The 23,553-nt window shown below is 41.5% G+C and overlaps 1 protein-coding gene across 1 annotated transcript; it reads left to right on the forward strand.

Moving 5' to 3' along the window:
• Nucleotides 1-511: 511 nt before the first annotated feature.
• LOC131898013 (cytochrome P450 3A31) lies at nt 512-22,117 on the forward strand. Its single transcript, XM_059249050.1, has 13 exons — nt 512-582; nt 1,592-1,685; nt 3,946-3,998; nt 6,461-6,560; nt 9,541-9,654; nt 9,740-9,828; nt 10,120-10,268; nt 13,521-13,648; nt 14,481-14,550; nt 16,346-16,506; nt 17,236-17,462; nt 19,075-19,237; nt 22,022-22,117. The coding sequence occupies exons 1-13, from the start codon at nt 512-514 to the stop codon at nt 22,115-22,117; spliced, it is 1,515 nt and encodes a 504-aa protein (XP_059105033.1).
• Nucleotides 22,118-23,553: the final 1,436 nt, after the last annotated feature.

Below are 23,553 nucleotides of genomic sequence, written 5' to 3' on the forward strand. Positions count from 1 at the left end.
GGATAGATTCTAACAGATTGCTATTGTTTTGCTGAATTGAATTGTCAAAAATGACAAAATGTCTATAGAGGAGTTATAAAGACATTCTGTGAAGGTCTGCATGCAGATGACACATTTTTTTTTGTTTCATTTCATATATTTTTTGAATGAAGCCAGCCTTGATCAGAGGACATTTAATGTCAATGAATTTGTTTGAATTTCTGATAAAAAAAAAAAAACAAAACAAAGAACCTTTGGTCTTCCTGAAATGACATCATTGTTTATTGAATCTGCACAGAATGCTAACACACAGGAGGTCAAAACAGGCTGTGCATGAACTTTATGATCTGCCAAAGTGAAGAGGATACCAAAGTCCAGGTGGCTGGAGCCCTGGCCCCACCATCTTCCCAGGGTATAAACACCACAGGCTGCGCACACTTCAGCACCGTTGGGCAGAAGGGAAGCCCTGCAAAGGGTAGCACACACAGCTGGAGGGAGAACACAGGGGTACCCTGCTCACAGACAAGCCATGATGGACCTGACTTCAGTTCTCTCCCTGGAAACCTGGGTCCTCCTGGCAATCAGTCTAGTGCTCCTATACCGGTGAGTAACCACCAAAGATCCTCTCCCACTGTGTCCTCGGGATGGGGGTAATTCTCACACCTATATTCTGTCTGCAAGGTCAAAAGTGGTATCAGAAGCAGGGGCTGGAGAGATGGCTCAGTGGTTAAGAGCACTGACTGCTCTTCTCAGAGGACCCAGGTTTGAATCCTGCCATCCACATGTAACTCGTAATTGTCTGTAACTACAGTTGCAGGGGATCTGACGCCCTCCACAGGCACAAGAATAAAACTTTAGAAAGTGAGCAAAAGATGAAATTAACTGTTGTAAAAACATTTTAAATTACATGTTTTTATTTATTGGGGCTAAAGGCAGTAATGAGACTCTGTGTGTGTGTGTGTGTGTGTGTGTGTGTGTGTGTGTGTGTGTGTGTGTGTGTATGTGTGTTCATGTGTAGAGAACTTTGGGGAGTCAGTTCTCTCCTATCATGTGGCTCCTGGGGGGTCAAACTCAGATTGTCAACACTGACAGCCAGTGCCTTTACCTGTGGAGTCATCTTGAAGGCACAAAATGAAGGGACAACTGAGTTCATTTTGCATTTTTTGGCATGAGGAGGGGTCAAACCAGAGCCTGTATGTGCTAGTCAAGCACTCTACTACTGAACTATAGCCCAGTTATACTAACTCTTAAAGTTCATATTGATAGTGTGCAGATCTGCTAGGCACACACACACACACACACACACACACACACACACACACAGACACGAACTTTCAACTCCCTCTTGCTGAGGTGAGGTTGTTTTCTGATAAGATTTACTCTGGCTATGACCTGATTGACTTTCAGGTTAACCCCAGATCCACCAGAACTCAGTAGAAACAGATATGAACAGCGGGCTGCCATGCACACTGGACCCCTCAGCCTTTCCCTAAGCTCTCTGGGAACTGGAGGGACAGCCAAGCTGTTTGTTTCCCTCATATTGGGGTTTTGGTCATGTTTATCTCCTCTCTTCTGTGTGTGTGGTCACAAGGCTTTCTGTTTCACTTTATAGATTGGGGACCCATAAACATGACATCTTGAAGAAACATGGAATTCCTGGGCCCAAACCTCTGCCATTTGTAGGAACTCTGCTGAATTACTACAAGGTGAGTGTTGATTGAACTCCCAATACAGCTTCCCTTGATGGCCAATAATGGTTTAGTTCTATTAAATGGTCCTTGGGAGGAAACTCCAAGACTTCAGGCCCTCATACTGTGTGTTCTCATATTAGAGAATGTCCAGTGAGGCTCTGTTGCCAACTTAAAACTATTAAATGTGTGTGTGTGTGTGTGTGTGTGTGTGTGTGTGTGTGTAGTGTATGCATGTATTTGCATGTGTTTGAGTGCCTGTAAGTGTGCAGGTGCATATGCATGGATTTGTGTGTGCATGGAGAGGCCAGAGGTTGATATTGGGTGTCTTCTTGATTACTCTTCACTTTATACTTTATACTTTGAGGCACAGTCTCCCACTGGAATCCAGCTCTCTCGGCTTTGACAGGTTTAGCTAGCAACCTTGCTCCAGGGAGCCCATGTCTCTGTGTCCTGCAAGCAGGGACAATTGTAGAGATTTAACCCCTGCCTGGCATTGAAACAGATGCTGGGGATTCAAACTCTGCTTTTTAGGGTGTGATTTTCCCACCGAACCATCTCCACAGCTTCCAGTGTCAATTTCCCCCCATATTTCTTAAGTGTGTGTGTGTGTGTGTGTGTGTGTGTGTGTGTGTGTGTGTGTGTTTACCTTGGCATGCATGTGTAGGTCAAAGGACAACTTCTTAGTGTTTCTTTCCACCATATGAGTCCTAGGGATGAAACTCGGGTTATCAGGGTTGGTGGCAAGTGTCTTTTCATCCGCAGCCATCTCACTGACCCTAATGTCAGTTTATTCAATGTCGTTTGCCTTGGCTGAAACGCCCAGATCTCCAGCCCATTTCATCTTGATATTCGGGACATGATGCTCAAACTTTGTGAGCAAAAAGAAGTTTGTTTCTTACCCATTGCAGATTCTGGAAAGGCACTGCTGTATTTATTTGAAGAAAATCTTGAAGGGGTTCCCAGCTTCAAGGACATCAAGCTGTATGCACTGGATTAAAATTCTCCTCTTTGTACCCAGGCTCATGAGCAACATTTTTTCTTTTTACTGAATATTTCTGAAGCATCAGCATATCACAGACCCACATAGACACCTTTGGGGGACTTTTTATATACGTGGGTTCTCTGCATAATCATTGAACCCCTGAGGTTATTTCCATGACTCAGTCCCCAACATTCACCCTTCATGGTATGTCTAGGTTCTTGAGAACTGGAGTATTTTGCTTCACTCTCTTCCTGTAGGAATGGAGGTCCTGGTTAACGATTGATTCTTTTAGAAAGAAGATTTCATGCATGTAAGTGTGGGTTTGTGCACACAAGTGCAGTACCTACAGAGGCCAGAAGAGGGCACTGCATTCCCTGGATCCAGAGTTACAGATGGATGTGAGGTGTTGGATGTGGGTGCTGGGGAGGGAACTTGGATCCTTGGGAAGATCAGCAAGTGCTCTTAACTGCTGAGTCAGATCTCCAGCCCTAGTGACAAATTTTCTATTCTGTTTTGTTTTTTGTGGTACTGAGAATGGTATCCAGGGCCTTTACATGCCAGGCAAGTGCTCTAATACTAAAATGTACCTACAGCTGCTTCTCTTCCTCTAAAGGCAGCATCCTGTGCGTGAGTCTGAGCAGTGAGGGTGAATATCTGAGAGAGCATGACAGCTGTCAATCACCTCAGACACTTGACTTCACAATGCATTTTTAAATTTTCTTTTAAAGATTTGTTAAAGGCAGAACCACTAGGGAAAGGACGATTTAACAAAATTATTAGAAACTTCAGTAATGAGCGTGTAATATGCCACATTTAAGTCTAGATGGGTCATTTGTGACTAACCTGCTTGACTCTGGGGCCACAGTCAGTCCACAGCAGACACCCCCAAGTTCACATCCAGAGGGCAAGTGGTAAAGCTTGCATGGCCATCTGCTCAGATTTTTCTTCCTGAAGGTTCTATGCTTACTTTGTAATTCTTTAAAACAATTTATTATTAATAATATTATTAATATTAATATTGTTGATGTGTGGTGTGAATCTGGTGATATGCATATGTACATGTCTATGAGGGTGAATGCAGAGGCCACAGGAAGGTATCAGATGTCCTGCCCTGTCACTCTCCCTTATTCCACTGAGCCATCTGGCTGGTGCCACTCAACGTTACCAAAGAATTTTTCTCTGTCAGAAACAGTAAACCTCCTTTTTATGGGCTTTGAGGGTTTGGTTCCCTGGCTACAGAAGGGTTGGTACATACAGGGCAATAAATGAATTTCACACTATTTCTCTTTCCAGGGTATATGGAAATTTGATGTTGAGTGCTATAAGAAGTATGGGAAAATATGGGGGTGAGTATTCTGGAAAGTTCCGTGGAGTTGATCTTTTTAGAAGAATGTGCTCTACCCGTGCAAGGACAATGCCAGCCCAGGACTGTAGTCATGCACCTCTCTGTTGTAAGGGTGATGCCCTGTGTCATTAAGTGCCATGGCTCCCAAGTCTAACTATCTTGAGAACATTGCACACTGTGGCTTTTTGACAGGCTTTGGTGTTCCATAGATTCTGGGCTTGTGTTTTGCTGCTTTGCTTTGTTTTTGAGACATGGTTTCTCTGTGTAAAGCTCTGGTTGTCCTGGAACTTACTCTGTAGACCAGACTGACCTTGAACTCACAGAGATCCACCTGTCTCTGCCTCCTGAGTTTTGGAATTGAAGTTGTGAGCTACCACCACCCCCGCCAAGACTTTTGACAGAAGAGTATATCATTGTGTCCTGTCTAATTGAACAGATTTTGGAGATCCAATGTATTTAAAAATCAAAGTGTTCTTCCTTGGATCTACATCCTCAATGGTTCTGTAAAGCAGCTGAGTCGCAGCAGGAACTGTTCCCTGTCATTGATGCTGGAGTTTGGGTTGATCTTTAGAGTGGGTGTCATCATATGCTAGGAGACACACACAAGTGGGAGGAGGCTCTGGCTCTTCCTGCCTCTTCATCTCTTCTCCTCCATCCTTAGGGACCACAGGCCTGAACACAGGGTCTGCTGAGTTGACGTAGCCCATAAAGACCATGTCATTCAATGCCAACAGCAGGCTTTGCTGTCTGTCCAGTGGTCCTGTGTGAATGTCTCCTAGCAACATTATTGCTTGTCGACATTTGATCATGTATTCTCAGCTTTTCACTGACCTAATATCATATCATATTATTAATTAATTATTGCTTGTCGACACTTTGATAGTGTTTTCTCAACTTTTCACTGAACTAATATCTTATTTATTCATCCATTTATTGTGTTTTTTTTTAAAACTGGATCTCTTTAAGTAGCACTGGCTGTCCAGGAACTCAAGATGTAGAACAGCTTTGCTTTGAACTCAGACATCCACCTGCTTCTGCCTTCCAAGTGCTGGGATTAAAAGTGTGTGCCACTACACCTGGCCCTAATATCATTTTTATATGAAACATTTCACTTATATTTTCCATTCGTTTTGTGTGTCTCTGTCTGTACCAATGGATTTAATTGGACTTACAGAAGCGTGAGAGAGCAAGAGGTTATTTACAGGAGTGCGAGGTTCACCACTGACATAGACTTCTTGTCCTCCCCCAGCAACTGTTTCCTTTTTCCTTTTCTGTTATACTTGTTTATTTATCAGAGAGGGGCATGTGTTCCCTGGCGCACATGTAAATGTCAGAGGACAACGTGTGGCAGTCAGTTCTCCATTCCACTGTGTAGATCCCAGGGACTGAACTGGAGTTCACGGGCTGCTTTCCTTCCCCATTCCGGGGTTAGCTGTGTGTAAATCCTCAGGCAGGCTCAGGCCCCTGAGCTTCCTGCTGCAGTGTTGACAGTCAAATCACCCACAGGGCCTGTGGAGGTCACCCCAGTTGCAGTGAGTTCCAGACCAGGGAAGACAGCACTTTGCAGCTCTCCTCTCCCCGCCTGGCTCTCATGGTCTTTCTGCCCTGCCTGCCACACTATCTGAGTCTTGGGGAGGTTGGTAATGGCGCCTCATTGAAATTTGTATTTTCATTGTTTTTTTCAGCTCAGTGTATCAAAACAAGGGCCTGGTACACTCTAGGCAGTCATTCTACACTGAGCTACGTCTGAAGCTCAGAGACTGAAATGTCTTATTATATTTATTTATTTTTTATGTAAAATTTTAATGTTTTAAGGATTTATTTTTTACTTTACAATATTTAATTTTAACTTTAACATTTTGTCTTAAGCATTTAATTATGAATTTTTACTTTAATACTTTATTTTTAAACATCTATATCTATTAATTTTAATTATGTGTATGTGCATGTGTGTGTGTGTCTGCACATGAGTGCTGATGATCATGGAGGCCAGAGGCATTGGATCCCCATGGAGCTGGAGTTACAGGTGATTGTGAGCCACGCAACTTGGGTGCTAGGAACCAAACTCAGGTTGTACTCAGGAACAATACATGCTCTTCACTGTGGTGCCATCTCTCCAGTCACTTACAGTATTTTCAATTTGCAAAAATCACAGAAAATAGTATAAGCAACTGTCACATATACACAACTAGACTTAAAAATTCCACTTGTGATTCTTAATTTTGATGTTTTTTGGAACTGTTTTGTCTTTAAGTGACTCGTAGTGTCTTGATTGACATTACCTCTCACTTTACAAAGACTCCACTGGATCAGTGGTCAGACTCCCTAAGTTGGACTGGGACCTCCTGTGACAACCTGTTGTATAACCAGAGTGAGTGTCACGTAACATGAGAATCGAAGTCTGGACTTGGGGCTCCCACTTCAGAACCTGGCTTGGATTAATCAGCTGTTTTCTCCACACAGGTTGTTTGATGGTCAAGTACCCCTGTTATCTATCACAGACACAGAGATGATAAAGAATATACTAGTGAAGGAATGCTATTCTCTCTTCACAAACAGACGGGTAAGTAAATTTTTTTCCTTTCTTCTTTCTTTCTTTTTTTGTTTTGTTTTTGTTTTTGTTTTTCAAGACAGGGTTTCTCTGTATAATTTTGGTTCCTGTCCTGGATCTCGCTCTGTAGACCAGACTGGCCTTGAATTCACAGAGATCTGCCTGGCTCTGCCTCCCAAGTGCTGGGATTAAAGGCGTGTGCCACCACCGCCTGGCTAGCTTTCTTTTTTAATTAAAAAAAAGTTGAAAGATTCATGTTTGTTATTTTTATTTATGTGTATATATGTGTCTATATAAGTGAATGCCATATGTGTGTAGGTTCCTGTGAGGGTCAGAAGAGGGTGTGAGATGCCATGGGGCTGGTGTTCCAGGCAGTTGTGAGTGGCCTGACATGTGTGCTGGGAACTGAACTTGGCTCCTCCGGTAGAGCAGCAAGTGCCCTGAACAGTTGAGCCATCTCTCCAGCCTCTCCTTTTACTAATGCTCACCTTTTCATTTTAGTTATTGAATTTATTTTGTTTGGTTCATTTGTTTCTTTAGAGACAATTTTTCTCTGTGTAGCTCTGACTTCCTTGAAACCCACTCTGTATACCAGGCTTGCCCCCCAACTCAGATCTGCCTGCCTCTACCTGTCTCTGCTTTCCAAATTCTAGGATTAAAGGCATGTGCCATACAAACAAATATTGGATATTAGTTTTTATTTTGGGTTTTTTGAAACAGGATTTCTCATGTAACCCTGGCTGTACTAGAACTCACTCTGTGGACCAGGTTGTCCTTGAGGTCACAGAGATCTGCCTGCCTCTACCTCCTGAGTGCTGGGATTAAGGGCATCACCACCACCTCCTGGCTACTTACTGAATTTAAAAAAATGAGATAAATATAGATTCACAGTGGCTTCCACATTAATGTATATACAGGGTCTAGGCATTCATTTGCTAATGAGAAAGTGTAAATATACTATATTATTGTAATCTAGTAGTGGATGGACACTATAGTCATCTAGATTGTATCTCATGGGTCCTTTCTTTTTTAATTTTAATTTTAATTTTTATTTAATTCAGTGTTCTGCTTGCATGTATTCCTGTACACCAGAAGAGGGCACCAGGCCTCATTACAGATGGTTGTGAGCCACCATGTGGTTGCTGGGAATTGAACTCAGGACCTCTGGAAGAGCAGTCAATGCTCTTAACCTCTGAGCTATCTCTCCAGCCCCGCACGGGTCCTTTCTTACGTCTGTGTAGTTTATTACAGTTAATCACAGGTCTAGGTTTGTGCAGTGACAAGCACTGAGAATACAGAGCTGCTCCTTGACCATGCAGTTCCCTCTTGCTAGCCCATTAGCTGCCTTGTTCGGCCTGTCTTCTTCTCTTCACCTTGTATATCCATTTTCCTTCTCAATGGATTGTGGGGTCACTGTCAAGTCTGATGACTATTTACCTAGTCCTTCTGTGTGGGTTTGTTTGAATACAAATTACACACTTTTGAGATTTGCTCTTAAACCTATGGCTTTATTTGATGTTAATTTTGTGTAAGGTATGATGCTAAGTTCAATGTTCTCTCTCTTTTTTTTAAACCATCCCTATTCCACTGACCTATCTGGGGAAACATATTAGTTCTCTCTTTCTACCCTGTGGGTCCTGGGGATTGAACTCAGGTTGATGGGCTTGGCAGCAAGCCCCTTTACCTGCTAGCCATCTCTCTGGCCCTCATTCAGCCTTGAGTCATGGTGAAGTTGGCTGAAGGCCGAGTTTGCAGCTGCCCTTCATCAAGTGGAAGCCATTTCCATTTCTTTCTGTTGTGCTGAGCACTTTAATATAAGGGCATGTTGGGAATCGCCACAGTAGTATAAATTATACGTATGGAAGGTAGAAGGAAGTTCCCACCAGGGAAATAGAATTATGTTTTCCCATTTATCACTGTATAAAGAAGTAAGGGAAATGGATTCCTACAGCATTATTCCTAAGCAAGCAAACAGCTCCTGAACCAAACAAACCAGTGCCTAGAGAGGTGGCTTAGTGTCTGAAAGCTCTGAAAGAGGATGAGGAGTTGGTTGCCTACATCCACATCCAGCAGCTCACAACCACCTGTAACTCCTGCTTTAGGAGATCCAAATCCCTCCTTTGACCTCTGAAAACACTGCACACACATGTGCATATATTTATACACATACATACATACATGCATACATACAGTACCAAAACAAATCTTATATAAAACCAAATATCAAATGCTCTAAGTGTCTCAGGGCTAGGGAGATGGCTCCGTGGGTAAAGGACCTGAGTTTGGATCCCCAGCATCCACCTAAAAGCTGGGCATAGCAGCACGCATGTGTTACTTCAGAGATGTGTTTGGAAATATGTAGATCCTAGGAGCTTACTGGCTAGCTTCTCTAGCCAAACCAGAGAATTCTAGATTCAGTGAGGGACCTGCCTAAAAAAATGTAGTTGTAGAAGAAGATGCCAGACCTCTGGTCTCCAAATGAGCATGCATACCAGCACTCTAGTCTACACACACACACACACACACACACACACACACACACACACACACACACACCAGAATATCCCTTTTCACATTGCTTATGTTGTAAATACTGAGCTGGAGTACTTGTCTGATGCAAAGTTAGCTTTCTATATATCTCCAAGCCTTTTGCCATGTGCATAGCTCTGGAGAATCTGCTATATCTTGTCTCCCCCCCCATCTTCTTCCCACTCCTATAAGTAATTTTCCAACCACAGAGAGATTTACATTTAGAAGGATCTGAAATATAAAAATTTGAAAGCTCAACATGCTGCCCAGTGATCATCTGATTTCTTATAGTCTGTGAGGAAATTCTGACACCCCCCCCCCGCCCCCGCATCTGGCATGAGGGTTGAACCATAGTAAACAGCTGGTAACTAAATTTTATAAAGCAATATCCACTTAGCACTTTTGCAACCATGGAAAATTCTGGACTTACAAAAAGCCAAATTTGTATTTTTTTGGACTCTAGGAATTTGGCCCAGTGGGGTTTATGAGAAAAGCTGTCTCCATGTCTAAGGATGAGGATTGGAAGAGAACGCGAGCCTTGCTGTCTCCCACCTTCACCAGTGGAAAACTCAAAGAGGTGACTGAAAGGACTTTTAGGTGAAACGTTTGTGAGACTTGAGTCCCCACACTTAACTATGGATGCCTTTGTGTTTTGTGCTTAGATGTTCCCCATCATTGAACAGTATGGAGATATTTTGGTAAAATACTTGAGAAGAGAGGCAGAGAAAGGCAAGCCCATCACTGTGAAAGAGTAAGTAGTGATACATGTACTGCGGTTCTGGGAGAGGAAGGGCAACTGGGGCAGAAGGGTCATCATCTGTGTGTCTCACATGGTCCAGCTGCTCCTTCTTCCCTTAGACACTAGATGACAAAATATTCAGTTAGAAAAGAAACATGGTAGTACCAAGGTCACGAGGGTAGCAGGAGGGTAGGAGGGGAAGGTACTTGGTTAGTACTGAGGTGATTTTGCCTGTCATGACCAAGAATATGAATTTTCAGGCTTCTTGGTGCATGTGTTTAATTCCCATGTCTCTCTCCTCAGAGTGTTTGGGGCCTACAGCATGGATGTGATCACAAGCACGTCATTTGGTGTGAATGTTGATTCCCTCAACAACCCAAAGGACCCTTTTGTGGAAAAGGCCAGGAAGCTCATAAGATTTGATTTTTTTGACCCATTATTCATGTCAGTAGGTATGTTTGATGGTTCTTCTGCCTTTTGACCCACTGCTCTTGTCTGTGGCCATGTTAGTCAGTTCTGCCTTTCTCTTCCACAGCTACCAAAACTAACAGCTCTATAGGTATATAATTCACTCCCTTAAAGGTGAATATTTTTTTTGCATTCAAAGATCTGTAGCCCATTACTTTAGTTTTAGAACTTCATTTTTCTTTTAGACAGAGTTTCACTGTGTTGCTATAGCTGGCCTGAAAGTTGCTATGTAGACCAGGCTGGTCTTGAACTCAGAGTAATCCCCTTACCTCTGCCTCCCAAGTGCTGAGGTTAAAGGTGTACGCCGCCAGTCCTGGCTTTGATTTAGAATTCTTTTATTTATCCTTTGACAGTATTGTATAGGCATACAATCTATCTTGATTATTCCTACCCATAACTCTCACCTCCCTCTTCCCTCAGACATCCCAACACATCTTCCTCCCAATTTATGTCCCTTCCCTTTTGAGTCCAATCAATGCTTCCTCCCAGGATGCTGACCATTATTAGTGTGATCCCACGCAGGTAGTCAGTTTATGAGTGGGCCATGCCATGTCCAGGATATGGCATTTCACACTACCCCTCCCTGAATTTTACTTTATTCCCTCACCCTCTTTCATGATGTTCTTTGAGCCTTGAGTGGTGGGGGTGTTGGTATAGATGATCCATGTAGGGCCCAGCACTCAACAGTCATTTATTCTCAGCACTTTGATCAATTAGGAGTCTGCATTGACTGATGGTCCACATAGCCCATTACCAATGTCAACTGCAGAGCACTTAGTTCTAGCCATGTTGCACATTTGCACCATCATCCTTCAAGCAGCCTTGACCACCAGTTCACTTTCTGTATATTTACATATTCTGGGTATTGTATTCACATCAATGGGATCATAGACTGTGTGGTTTCTGTGACAGACCTCTGTCATTTATCACACTATTAAAGGAAGCAAACATCACAGTCTGCTGTATCTATGAATAAGTAATATTCCATATCTGTTGATGGACACTGAAGTTAGTTTTATATGTTTGATATGAATTTTGCTGCCATGAGCATTTGCATACAAGGTTATGTTTGAATATTTGATTTCATGTTTTGGGGGTATATATTCAGAAACACTATTGCTGAGTCAAGAAGTAACCCTATTTTTAACATATTAAACAAGCGAGCATTTGTTTTCCAAAGTAGCTGCAGAGTTTTCTTTGTCTTCTAAAACTGCAGGAGAGTTCAAGGCTCTCCATGCTCTGTAATGCTTGTCTCTCTCATGACTTTGATCATTGCCACTTAGTGGATACGCTGTGGGCTGGCCCTGTGGTTTTGATCAGCATTTCCCTAGTCCTAATGCAATTAAAAAAAAACAAAGTTAGAAGTTTTAATGTCTGCTTTTTGATCATCTCTCTTACATAGCTGAATTGCTTTAACATTTTAAAAAGATTTACTTTTATTTTATGTGTATGAGTGTTTTACCTGCATGGATGCATACCACATGCATGAAGTGCCTGCCAAGCCCATAAGAGGGCATTGATTCCCCTGGAACTGGAGTTACAGATGGTTAAGTGCAGCAATGTGAATGCTAGGAATCAAACATGGGTCTTCTGCAAGAGCAGCCAGTGCTAAGGGCTGAGTCATCACTCCAGGCCCTGTAGTAATTTTTGGGTAGGTACTGGATACAATTAGCAGTGGTGCTTCATTTAGAGTTTTAATATTTTCTCTGTCAATTACATTTCCATACACAACTCATGTATCCTTTTTTCTACATCCCATCCTTCCTCACCACCCAATATCATCCTCTCCTAGTTTCCTTTTAAGCATTACTCCATAACCACACTTATACTTGTTGACATATTTACATTTATTAATTATAGGATAGATTCAGGAAGTGAAGGAGATTGTGTGATTTCTTTCTTTCTTTCTGAGTTTGAGTCACCTGTCTTTGAGCTTAGCTTTAAAGGGGCACTAGGTACCAAATTCAGATCTGTGCTCACATGTCAAGTGTTTTTATCAATGAGTCATCTCTCCAGGCCTGGAGTTAGTTGTTTTAATTTTTTATTTTAATGTAAAGTTTGATTATTTGTGATTTAAAAATTTAAGGCTGTAAGCCTCTCTCTGCTTTTTCTTTGCAGGATCTTGGTGTGTCTTCATTTCATACTCTCTCAAGACATTTTCTATTCCTTTGCTGTGTAGAGGAGATCCCAGAATCTCATGCAATCTAGGAGGCACTCTACCATGAAACTATATCTCAACAAATTTTCCCATCACCTCCTGGAGTTCTTTGACTTAATTGCTTTTTAATAAGAGTGTATTGATTAATTTGCACATTCTTTTGACTTTCCTCATATCCTTTCTGTTGCTAGTTTTGTTTTATATCATGACAGTTGAGACACAAATGCTATCTTGGCTGTTCTTTCTTTATTACTAATTTTTTAGCTAATACCAAATTTATTTATTTGTGTGTGTGTGTGTGTGTGTGTGTGTGTGTGTGTGTGTGTAGTCGAACTTTTCCTTGGGCTGGAAGCTCACAAACAATGACATAGAGACTTATTATTAGTTATGAAAGATTGGCCTTAGTAGCTTAGGCTTTTTCCCAACTTGCTTTTGCAAATTAAATTAACCTATTTCTTTTCATCTGTGTTCTATCACATGGCTCGGTTACCTCTCCTCTGTACTGTATGTCAACTTCTTCAGTGTCTACCTGGCATCTCTCTGCCTCACTTCTTCTCAGAGTTCCTCTCTTTCCCCAAAAGTCTCGTCTAGTCTCTTCTGCCTAGCTATTGGCCATTCAGCTCTTTATTAAACCAGCCACAATGACACATCTTTACACAGTGTAAACAAATATTCCACAATGTATACATCCTGTGTGTTTGTGTGGCATGTGAGATCAGAGGATGACTTATAGTAGTTGGTTCTCTCCTTTCACAGTATGGGATGCAGGGATCAAACTCAGGTTGTTAGGCTTGTCTGCGGGACTCTAGCTGTTGAGCCATGTCAACGGCCCCCGTCTGTACTTTCTGGATCCACACAAACTACAGAAGCAGAGTTAAATCCAAAAGTCAGATGTCTTCCTTTGGCTCTTCCAAAATGCAGAAGGAGCATTATGATGGTAACCCAGTGTGAGCAAGGCCACAGAGAGAATGGCTTCCGGTTGAGACTTGGTGACTTATTCTTTAGATTGCTTCATCGTTTCTCTAAATGCAACTTGCATTTCCACTAAAATTTATTTATTTTTACCTTTTCTTTCCAGTACTCTTTCCATTCCTCACCCCAATATATGAGATGTTAAATGTCTCCATGTTCCCAAAGGATTCGATAGCATTTTTCAAAAAATTTGTGGACAGAATGAAGGAAAATCGCCTGGATTCTAACCAGAAGGTAAAAAGTGGTGGACGTCCAGGGTTTGATAACATATTGGCTATGAAAATGTGAGCTGTGTGCTCCATTTATCTATCACTAAAGGTAGATAGAGAAGGCTAGATTTAGCGGAGAAGTTAGAGTTTTGAAAATTTGATTGAGAATAAGCCAGGAATTAAACCTTAGCAATACGAATGGAAAGTAGATGCATAAGGATTGAAATAAAAAAATGGCAAGGCACAATACCTACACAAGACCAAGACCACCAAATCTCCAGCATAGATGAGAGAGGACTTCTCGAAACCACACCCCTCACTGAAGAACTGTTGGTAGTTGATGGCTGCAGAAGGAGGGTGTGGCCACCAGTAGGTTTCCCCTGCACCAGTGGATGGCCCCACAGCCAGACACATGTGGGCAGCACCAGCTGGACTCAGTGGGTTATTGAAAAAGAAGAGGTCATGAAGTTTGGAAGAAGAAATGTTATAAGGGATAGAGAAGGGATCAAGTGGAAGAAATGGTGGGGTGGATATGACAATATCTCATTGTATATATGTATGAAATACTCTAAGAATACATAAACTGATTAAAAATGGGGAAATACTATTATCATCTCCTTCAAAAACATTCTCAAAAATCAAAGCTATTGTTTAAATTTGTGTCTCTTGTAATTTTTTGTAAATGTGGTTGACGTGGTAGCTTGATGGCTTCCTGGTTTAGCCACTGGTACTTTTGTTCTATGATGACTCTAGCAACACTAACTTGAGTAATCAAAGCTTCTGCATGGCTGATCCACCTCTGACCTCTGACCTCACCATTGACCTTCTATTTTTGCAACTTCTGTTTCTGCTTCTAGCACCGAGTGGATTTTCTTCAGCTGATGATGAACGCTCATAACAATTCCAAAGACAATGAGTCTCATAAAGGTAAACAAGGACTCTCTGGTCTATGGACAAGGAAGCTCTCAGAAAATGTGTGGGAAGGTTTTCTAGCAGAAGAATACCTCTGTGGAGTTTATGAAAGATGGACATGGCTATTGTCTCCAGGGAATTTTCTAGAAGCACAGGGGCACAAGTTTGTCCCAAACATAAAGGGTATCAATAAGGAAGTCTTCAGTGGTCTCTGTGTTACCTAGATCATTCCCAACACACTGACTGGGAACTCTGCCTAAATGTCTGACTCTAAACATCCAGTCAGGAGTCATGCACCCAAATGGTGCTGGTGCTTTCTGGGAACCCCTGGTGTACATGTGTCCTCTACCTTAGTCTTGCTAAAGATTTACTTTTCTTTGTGTGTTGAATAAGTGGCATCTGGGGAAAGCCTCTTTGTACAAACACACTGGCTCTCTTCATTATTTTACACACTTAAAAGTCACTTGTAGATTTTTATCTTCTTCAGGTGGTGTATGTGTATGTGTGCATGTGTGTGTGCACATGTGCACACCCCTAGGTGTATGTATAGATGCCAGAGGAAGGCACCAAGTGTCTTGTTCAATCACTCTCTGCCTTCTTTCCTCAGGACAGGTCTCTTATTAAGGCTGGAGCTAGGCTGGCAGCCAGCAGGTCCCAATGATCCTCAGAGTTGGTGTTACAGGTGTGTGTTACCACACTTGGCTTTTTACATGGTGACTGAGGAGTCAAACTCAGGTCTTCATGCTTGTGCAGCAGGTGCTCTCACCCATTGAACCATCTCCCTAGCTTCCCATCTATGTTTATGTTTTAATTAAAACCATTATTACTATCATAGTTGAAAAATGATGACATCCCAGTTCCAGACTTAATTCTACATGTGTGCATTAGTAGTTAATGTAAAGAGAGTCTTCCATTCTTTCTATTTGCTTATTTCTAGTACATACAATTGCTTATATATAACAATATGATCTTCTAGGTCCCCAAATTTGCTTTTAAAAGTCATCATGTATTTTGTATTTCAAATTCTCTCCAGTTTGTCCACTTGAAACTCTTTAATGTGATTAGCTAACTTCAATTTTTTCTATACCTCTCATCCTTTGGAGACTGGGTCTCGTGTAGCCCAGGTTGACATCACATTCATGATGTGTCTAAGAATTACCTTTTAACTTCTATGCTACCATGCCTAGTTTACACAATGCTGGGGATTGAACCCATGGCTTCAAGCATGCTAAGCAAGCTCTCCACCTACTGAGCTATATATCCTTATCTCTTCTGTGTCAATTTTGATTGCTAAATAGATATTAATTTTTAAATACCCACTGACTGTGGGTTTATAGTCCAGTTTCAATTTAGTAACAAGGACTTAAAGTAATTGGAAAAAAATGCCAACAACAGAATCACAACACTCATGGAAAAGGTTTACAACTGCCTGTAATTCCAGCTTTATGGGATCCAGTGCCATCTTCTGCCCTCCATGGGCGCTTGTACACATGTGCAAGCATACACACATAGAAACATTTTAAGTTCTAGCGAAGGACTAGAGTTCAGTTCCCAGCACCTACCTCTGAAACTCAGTCTTTTACAACTCTATGTCTAGAGGACCAGATGCCCTCTTCCGGCCTCCACGGGCACTATCCTGGCTGAAGCAGTCTTCCCCTTCTCTGTCTGTGTCACATGGATGTGAGAGTGACAACAGTCCCAGGGAGACTGAATGATTTCTCCATATTTATCTCTAGGGAAACAGGAGCCTCATCTCTTTTGTAACGATCCACTCTGACCTGACATTCCTGAAATATTTTCTTACTTTCAGCTCTGTCTGACATGGAGATCATAGCCCAGTCAATTATCTTTATTTTCGGTGGCTACGAAACCACCAGCAACACGATTGCCTTCGCCCTGTATTTACTGGCCACTCATCCTGATATCCAGAAGAAACTGCAGGAGGAGATCGATGAGACTCTGCCCAATAAGGTGAATGGATGTTGCTTGGAGGAGGAAGGAAAAGGAGACACTGATCACCTTCAGTGGTGTGTGTGTGTGTGTGTGTGTGTGTGTGTGTGTGTGTGTGTGTGATAAACCTATACTGGACGTTTTTCTAAATCACTCCCTACCATGTTTTAAGACAGGCTTTCTCACTGACCCTTGAGCACATCAATTTGTTAGGCAGTCTCCCCAATGATCACCAGACATGCATTTACTCTGTGTCTCCACCCCACTGCTGGGATTATAGATGTGTGCAACTGTGTCTGACTTTATGAATAATCTGAACTCAGGCTTTCATGGTAGACACTAATGGAGACATCTTTAAGCCCCAAGCGATAGTTATTCTAACCGCTTTGTAAGGGGCTGGATAGATGGCTCAATGATGGCTGCTCTTTTGGAAGAACCATCCAGGTTTGATTCCCAACCCCAAATGGCAGCTCTCAGCTGTCTGCAATGCCAGTTACAAGAGATCTGACACCTTCTTCTGACTTCTGTGGGCATTGCACTCATGTAGTACATAAAACACATATGTAGGCAAAACAATACCTCCACACATAAAATAAAACAATTTAAAAACCTTATAAAATGTTTTGTAATTGCCTAGGACCTATGCAATGCTGAGTTCAGCTTTGGAGCTACTGAGAACTCAACAAAACAGTGCAGACCTATTGAAAGTTAATGTAAAATCGCAGTACAAATATTTTTCTTTCTTTCCAGGCATCTCCCAACTATGATAAAGTGATGGAGATGGAGTACCTCGACATGGTGTTGAATGAAACTCTCAGATTATACCCAATTGCTAGTAGACTTGAGAGAGTCTGTAAACGAGATGTTGAAATAGATGGTGTGTTTTTTCCTAAAGGGTCCATAGCAATGATACCAGTTTATGCTCTTCACCATGACCCACAATACTGGCCAGAGCCTAAGAAATTCCGCCCTGAAAGGTACCAGAATCCCAGGAGTGGGAACCCACTCTGAACCATGCTTGCTTGTATATGCTATGATGTCTCTTATGGGAAGATGATCTAAATGTGATTTTGCATCCATCTGTGAGGAGAATGGTAGAAAAAGGGAAGAAAAGAGAGAAGAGGGGAAGAGAGACCTGGAAGAAAATGTGACAATTTACATACAGAGTGTTTTTCTCCTCTTACCTCAAGTAGCAAATGACCATCTTAAGTGTGAGACAGGAGCTCATTTTCCTTCCGTCTAACTGACATGTGCTTTTCAGAGATGAACCCAGCATTATCCTGAATGGACTTTTAGGTTTTTAAGATATATTCCCTCCTTTTATCTTTTTATTCTTTGACAATTACATGCTTGTATAATGTATTTTGGTCATCTCCACCTCTCATTACCCTGTCTTTTCTCCCTCCCACAAGGTTGAATCCCTATTTGACTTCAACAAGTCTTCCTGTTTTCTTGTGACTCATGAGTTTAATTAGGGTTGCTTAAATAAGAGTAGTAGGTACAGGAGTTATTTACTGGAGAATGAACAACTCACCAGTAGCTACACCATTGAAGAGAAACTTCCTCCTTCCATAGAAACCATTAATTGTCAATAGCTCTTTAGGGAGGTGGCACCTCATGATCTCCCTCCCCCATCCATGACAGAGTGTATCAACATGGGTCCAGTCTTGTATAGGCAACCCCAGCTCCTGAGTGTGCGAGAGTAAAATGCTGTGTCATGTCCAGATGATAGTGTTTCACAGCACCCCTTTCATTCCCTTGCTCTTACGTTATTCTGTTATGATGTTCCTGTGCCTTAGTGGGGATGATATAGATGTCCCATTAATCACTGAGCACTCCACCATCACCCATTTTCAGCATTTTGACCATTTATGACTCTCTGTGTAAACTCTCTCCCACTGCAGTCAGAAGCTTCTCTGACCAAGGCTGACAGCAGCACTAAATTTGTTTATAAACATAAATATTTAGAAGACAGCTTGATACCATGTCCACTTAGCAAAACAACAGTAATATGTTCTACTCCAGAGCCTATGAACTCCCTAGCCATCGAATTTTGACCAGATTTACAGTACCAGACATTAATTCACTCTGTGAATTGAAACTCCAATGCAATCAGAAAATGGTTGGTTACCCTTGTCCCATAACACCATAATCACACTAGTGGACACAGAGGATGAATAGTCTGTCAAACAACAGTTGTCTTATCTACCTCGTGGAAATTCTCTTTCTTTTCCTTTGGTTTTTTGAGACCGGGTTTCTTTGTGTAGTTTTGGTCCTGTCCTGGATCTCGTTCTGTAGATCAGGCTGGCCTCAGACTCACAGAGATCTGCCTGGCTCTGCCTCACAAATGCTGGGATTAAAGGCAATCACCACCATCACCCTGCTTCATGTGGAAACTCTTATAGGGCAAGGAGGACGGAAAGGACCTTTAGTGTATGATTCTCAGATTCCAATGTCTGCGAGCAAAAGTTCAATGAACTTTTCCCCAAACTATCTGTATGTTATCTGTTAGATGTCTAAAGGCAAATTCATGTATGTAGCTCTTATGCTTCTACCCTTTGTTGACTTATCATTACTCTGTGTCTCCAGGTTCAGCAAGGAGAACAAGGGCAGCATCAATCCTTATGTATACCTGCCCTTCGGTAACGGACCCAGGAACTGCATTGGCATGAGGTTTGCTCTCATGAACTTGAAACTTGCTCTCACTAAAGTGCTGCAGAACTTCTCCTTCCAGCCTTGTAAAGAAACACAGGTGAGGGGAAGACTATCTCTGTAAGTGATGTTTTGTGGAAAACAGTTTTTTTCAGCTGAAGGTTCTGTGTATAAAAACAAATCTGCTTGTTTGAGTTTTAATAATTTGTTTTATGGTCAAATGAGTTATTTGTATCTAGGCATGAGCTAATGAATCTCTTATGCTGTGTCTGTATAGAGTACATTATGAGGAGTTAGTGCAGGCCTATATGACAGGATTATATGCATTCTGTTTGAAGTTCCAGTCATGTCCATTGGAGACTGGATATGTCATATGCCAGCCAGAGGTGCAGTGATCATGTCTTCATGTTTATTGGGTGGTTCACTCTTCTTCCAGAACTCACAGAAGCCATCCTCTCAAAGCCTTGTTAACCATGGGCTGTACATTATAATCACCGAGGAGCTTTACAACTCACATATGGGGTCTGAGATGTTTCTCAGTTGGAAAAAGGCTTACCTTGCATGCACAAAGCCCTGGTTCCTATCCTCAGAACTGCATGAAGTAGCTGTGGTAAAGCATACCTGTAATCCCTGCACTCAGGAGAGGAAGGCAAGAGAACCAGAAGTTCAAGTAACCCTAGACCACTTAGTGTATTTGAAGCCCACATTGGTTACGTGACACCTGATCTCAAAAACAAAAACAGAAACTCATGATGCCTGGTCGTTTCTGAAATCCTAAAATGATTCACCCAGAGCGTAGCTTTAAAAGCTCATCACTGACTTCCCATTTGAGGCCAAGTTGAGAATCATTATTTTAAAACACAATTGCTAGAGTCAAGAGATGGCTCAATGATTAAGAACACTTGTTGCTCTTATAAAAGATCCAGATTCCAGCCCCTCCATAGTGGCTCACAACTATTTGCAACTCCAGTTACAGGGTCTCTGATGTGCTCCTTTTGCTTCTGTTGAGACTGCACACATGTAGTATACATGAGTATGTGCAAACAAAACACTCCTGTACATAAAATAAAAATAAAAATATCTTTAGAAAGTTTCTGGTTATGCCGGGCAAGGTGGCACACACCTTTATTCCCAGCACTTGGGAGGCAGAGCCAGGCTGTAAGTTCGATGCCAGCCTGGTCTACAGAGCGAGATCCAGGACAGGCACCAAAACTACACAGAGAAACCCTGTCTTGAAAAAAAAACAAAAAAAAGTTTCTGGTTATGATGAACTCCAACCTTATGGGATATCTTGATGGTTCTGCCTCACTTCTCTGGAGCCCTTGCTCCAGAAAACAGATAGTTGTCATATTTCTATAAATCATGTATCTCTCCCCCTTTTTATTTTGCTCTCATACCTCAAGTTCTTGTTCATTCCCCCAAATGAGTATTCTTCTTGGGTTTCTTTCCTCATTTATTTTATGCTCTACTTTTGACTCCTGTGGGATGTTTTCATCACTTATGCTAGTACTTTGTCATTAAAGCCTCCAGTTTGGTTGTATTTGTTCTCTCTGTATTGAAGGAAATCCCTTCTCTTTTCTATATTACCTCATAATAATCCTATATCGCCTCATATTATTCCTGCCATGAACTATAAATGGTTCTTTGAGGAGAGTTTGCACATTGAAAGTAAATGTTTAAAGTATGGATAATATATAATACTATTTCATAAAATACTAAGCTAATTAAACAATTAACAGATACTATTAGTATGTATATTTTTATACAATTTTTTATGCCTCTTGGGAAACACATGTATACTTTGCAAAATTTTAAAAGAATAAGATGGGGCATTTGGAGAAAGAGTTTACCTTTTCCTGAACAATTTGTTCTTGTTTCATGAAAAGAGATGGCTAAAATTTATGGGACTTCTGTATTTAGAATGTGGATTCTCTTTGTTAATTAGTTTTATTTCTGGATAAGTGGAGGGATGACAGTGTTTATTCTGTGATTTGTGATTTAAGGCAATTGTATAGCTTTACCTACACACAACCTCACTTATGTCAGTACTTTCTCACTGAAGCATTGAAATCATAAGCATATATAGGGATTTAGACAGACAAAGGAAGGTTCAAATTTTGAGACTTAGTGGCACACCTGTCAAGGGGCATATGCTCTGGCAAACTCCACTTGTCTTAAATTTGACACTTCTCTATCTCCATGACAACTTTGTTCCCCTTCTTTCTCCTGTGACCAGAAGATCACTCCATTGGAGGCATTTCCCCCCCTCCATCACCAAATAGCATGAGCCTAAAGCATCATTGAAAACACTGTACGACTCCAAATTGCTCATTCACTCTATTCTTGGAAGCCAAGAATAGATGCTAGAAAAGCAAGCAAATGTCTGTCCTCCTAAAGACTTACCCTGAATGGGCTCAACTCTAGTGGTGACCTGTGACCTAGGAGTTGAGGACTGTCCACAGACTTGAAATGTATCTTCTCAGGGTTAATTTGCAAGTTTCAACAAACCAAAAAGAGCTTTTCAGGGATTTTAAAAAATAATATGACATAATAACTAGTAATCAGGTTCAAAAATGTGAAACTTACCTGTTTCACTCCAAATCAGCACAGAACAGAAATAACATAAACCAACATGACTTCCTCTCAGGCCCTGTATACAGTAGAGTCTCAATCAACATTGTATCCAATGCATGGTTTGGATGTATGCTCTCACCATATAATTGACACAGCTCGGAGAGTAAGGAAGTCAAAACATATGACATTAAATGCAGTTTTACATTTCTGTAAAGCATTATCATCCTGAATTTTTTTTAAAAAAACTTTTCTTCTGGGGTTGCTTTTGGTTCATTCATTGCTTTTCAATATTTTTCTTCCACTATTGCAGATCCCTCTGAAAATAAGCCGAAAGGCAATGTTTCAACCAGAAAAACCTGTTGTTCTAAAGGTTGTGCCACGGGATGAGATCATAACTGGAGCATGACTTTCTCTCAAGGAGTTCCACCGTGTTCTTCAAGAGGGTGATATCTAAGAACACTGGACTCTTTAATTTACTTCATGAATAAAACCCAGATGAAGATGAGGCTTAGTTGCCTGGCCTTGATGCATGGATTCAGTACATCCATTGAGTTTTCTCAGTGTCAGTACAGAGTACCATCAAATGTAAAGGAAATGACTAAATCAGTTGACAGAATGAGAAATTCACCTTCTCTGGTCCTCATGGGACTACTTCCATCCACACCTGGTTGGCTCTGTCAATTTCTTTTGAGAGTAACTATGCCATTATAATGTGATAATTAATAATTTTTTAATGAAAATGTGGACCACTGTGACAATTTTTATTGTAAAAATGGTATCAGATGCTTTAGTTGCAATATTGTGCAATAAATGTTATACTGAAAATATAAACATTTCTTTTTTAAAAAATAAATTTATTTTGTATCCTAGCTGCAGTTTTCCCTCCCTCCTCTCCTCCCAGTCCCTTCCTCTGCTGCACCCCTCTGTTCCCACTCCCCAATTCATTCCTCCTCTGTTTCTGTTTAGGAAAGGGCAGATTTCCCATGAAAGCCAACAAAACATGGCATATCAAGCTGCAGTAAGACTAAGCACCTTCCCATGTATTAAGGCTGGTCAGAATGAGGAGTAGGTTCCCACAAGCTAGTGAAAGAGTTGGAGATAACCCCTGTTCCCTCTGTTAGGAATCCCACAAGAGGACCAAGCTACACAACTGTAACATATATACAGAGTGCCTAGGTCAATCCCATGCAGGCTCCCTCATTGTCAGTCAGTCCCTTTGAGCCCCTATGAGCCCAGGTTAGCTGATTCTATGAGTTTTTTTTTGTGGTGTCCTTGACCCCTCTGGCTCCTACAATCCTTTCTTCCCCTCTTCTGCAGGATTTCCCGAACTCTGCCTAATGTCTGGCTGTGGGTCTGCATCTGTTCCCATCAGTTGCTGGATGAAGCCTCTCTGATGACAATTCAGCTAGTCACCAGTGTGGTCACAGGCGATAGTCAACTCAGGCTATATACCTGCTATTGCTAGGAGTCTTAGCTGGGGTCATCCTTGTAGATTCCTGGGAGATTCCTTTGCATCAGGTTTTTACCTGAACCTGAAATGCCCCCACTTTCCAGTAGTCTCTTTCATTAGTCTCCCTCTTTGTGGCCCCCAACCTGATCATTCATGTTCCCATCCCCACCTGCCCTCTCTCCACTTGTGAAATCTCTTCTATTTCCCCTTCCCACTGAGATCTGGGCAGCCCCCCATAAACACTTATTTAAAATTCTATTTTATATTCTTTGAGAGCTTCATATTTTGATTATATTAATTTCTTTCCTCCAACTCCTCCAAGACCCTCCTCCACCTTCCTTCCCACCCAACTTTATATTCTCTCCAACAGTTTCAAATCAAACCAAACTATG

This window comes from Peromyscus eremicus, chromosome 23, assembly GCF_949786415.1.
Source record: "Peromyscus eremicus chromosome 23, PerEre_H2_v1, whole genome shotgun sequence".
Taxonomy (NCBI): domain Eukaryota; kingdom Metazoa; phylum Chordata; class Mammalia; order Rodentia; family Cricetidae; genus Peromyscus; species Peromyscus eremicus.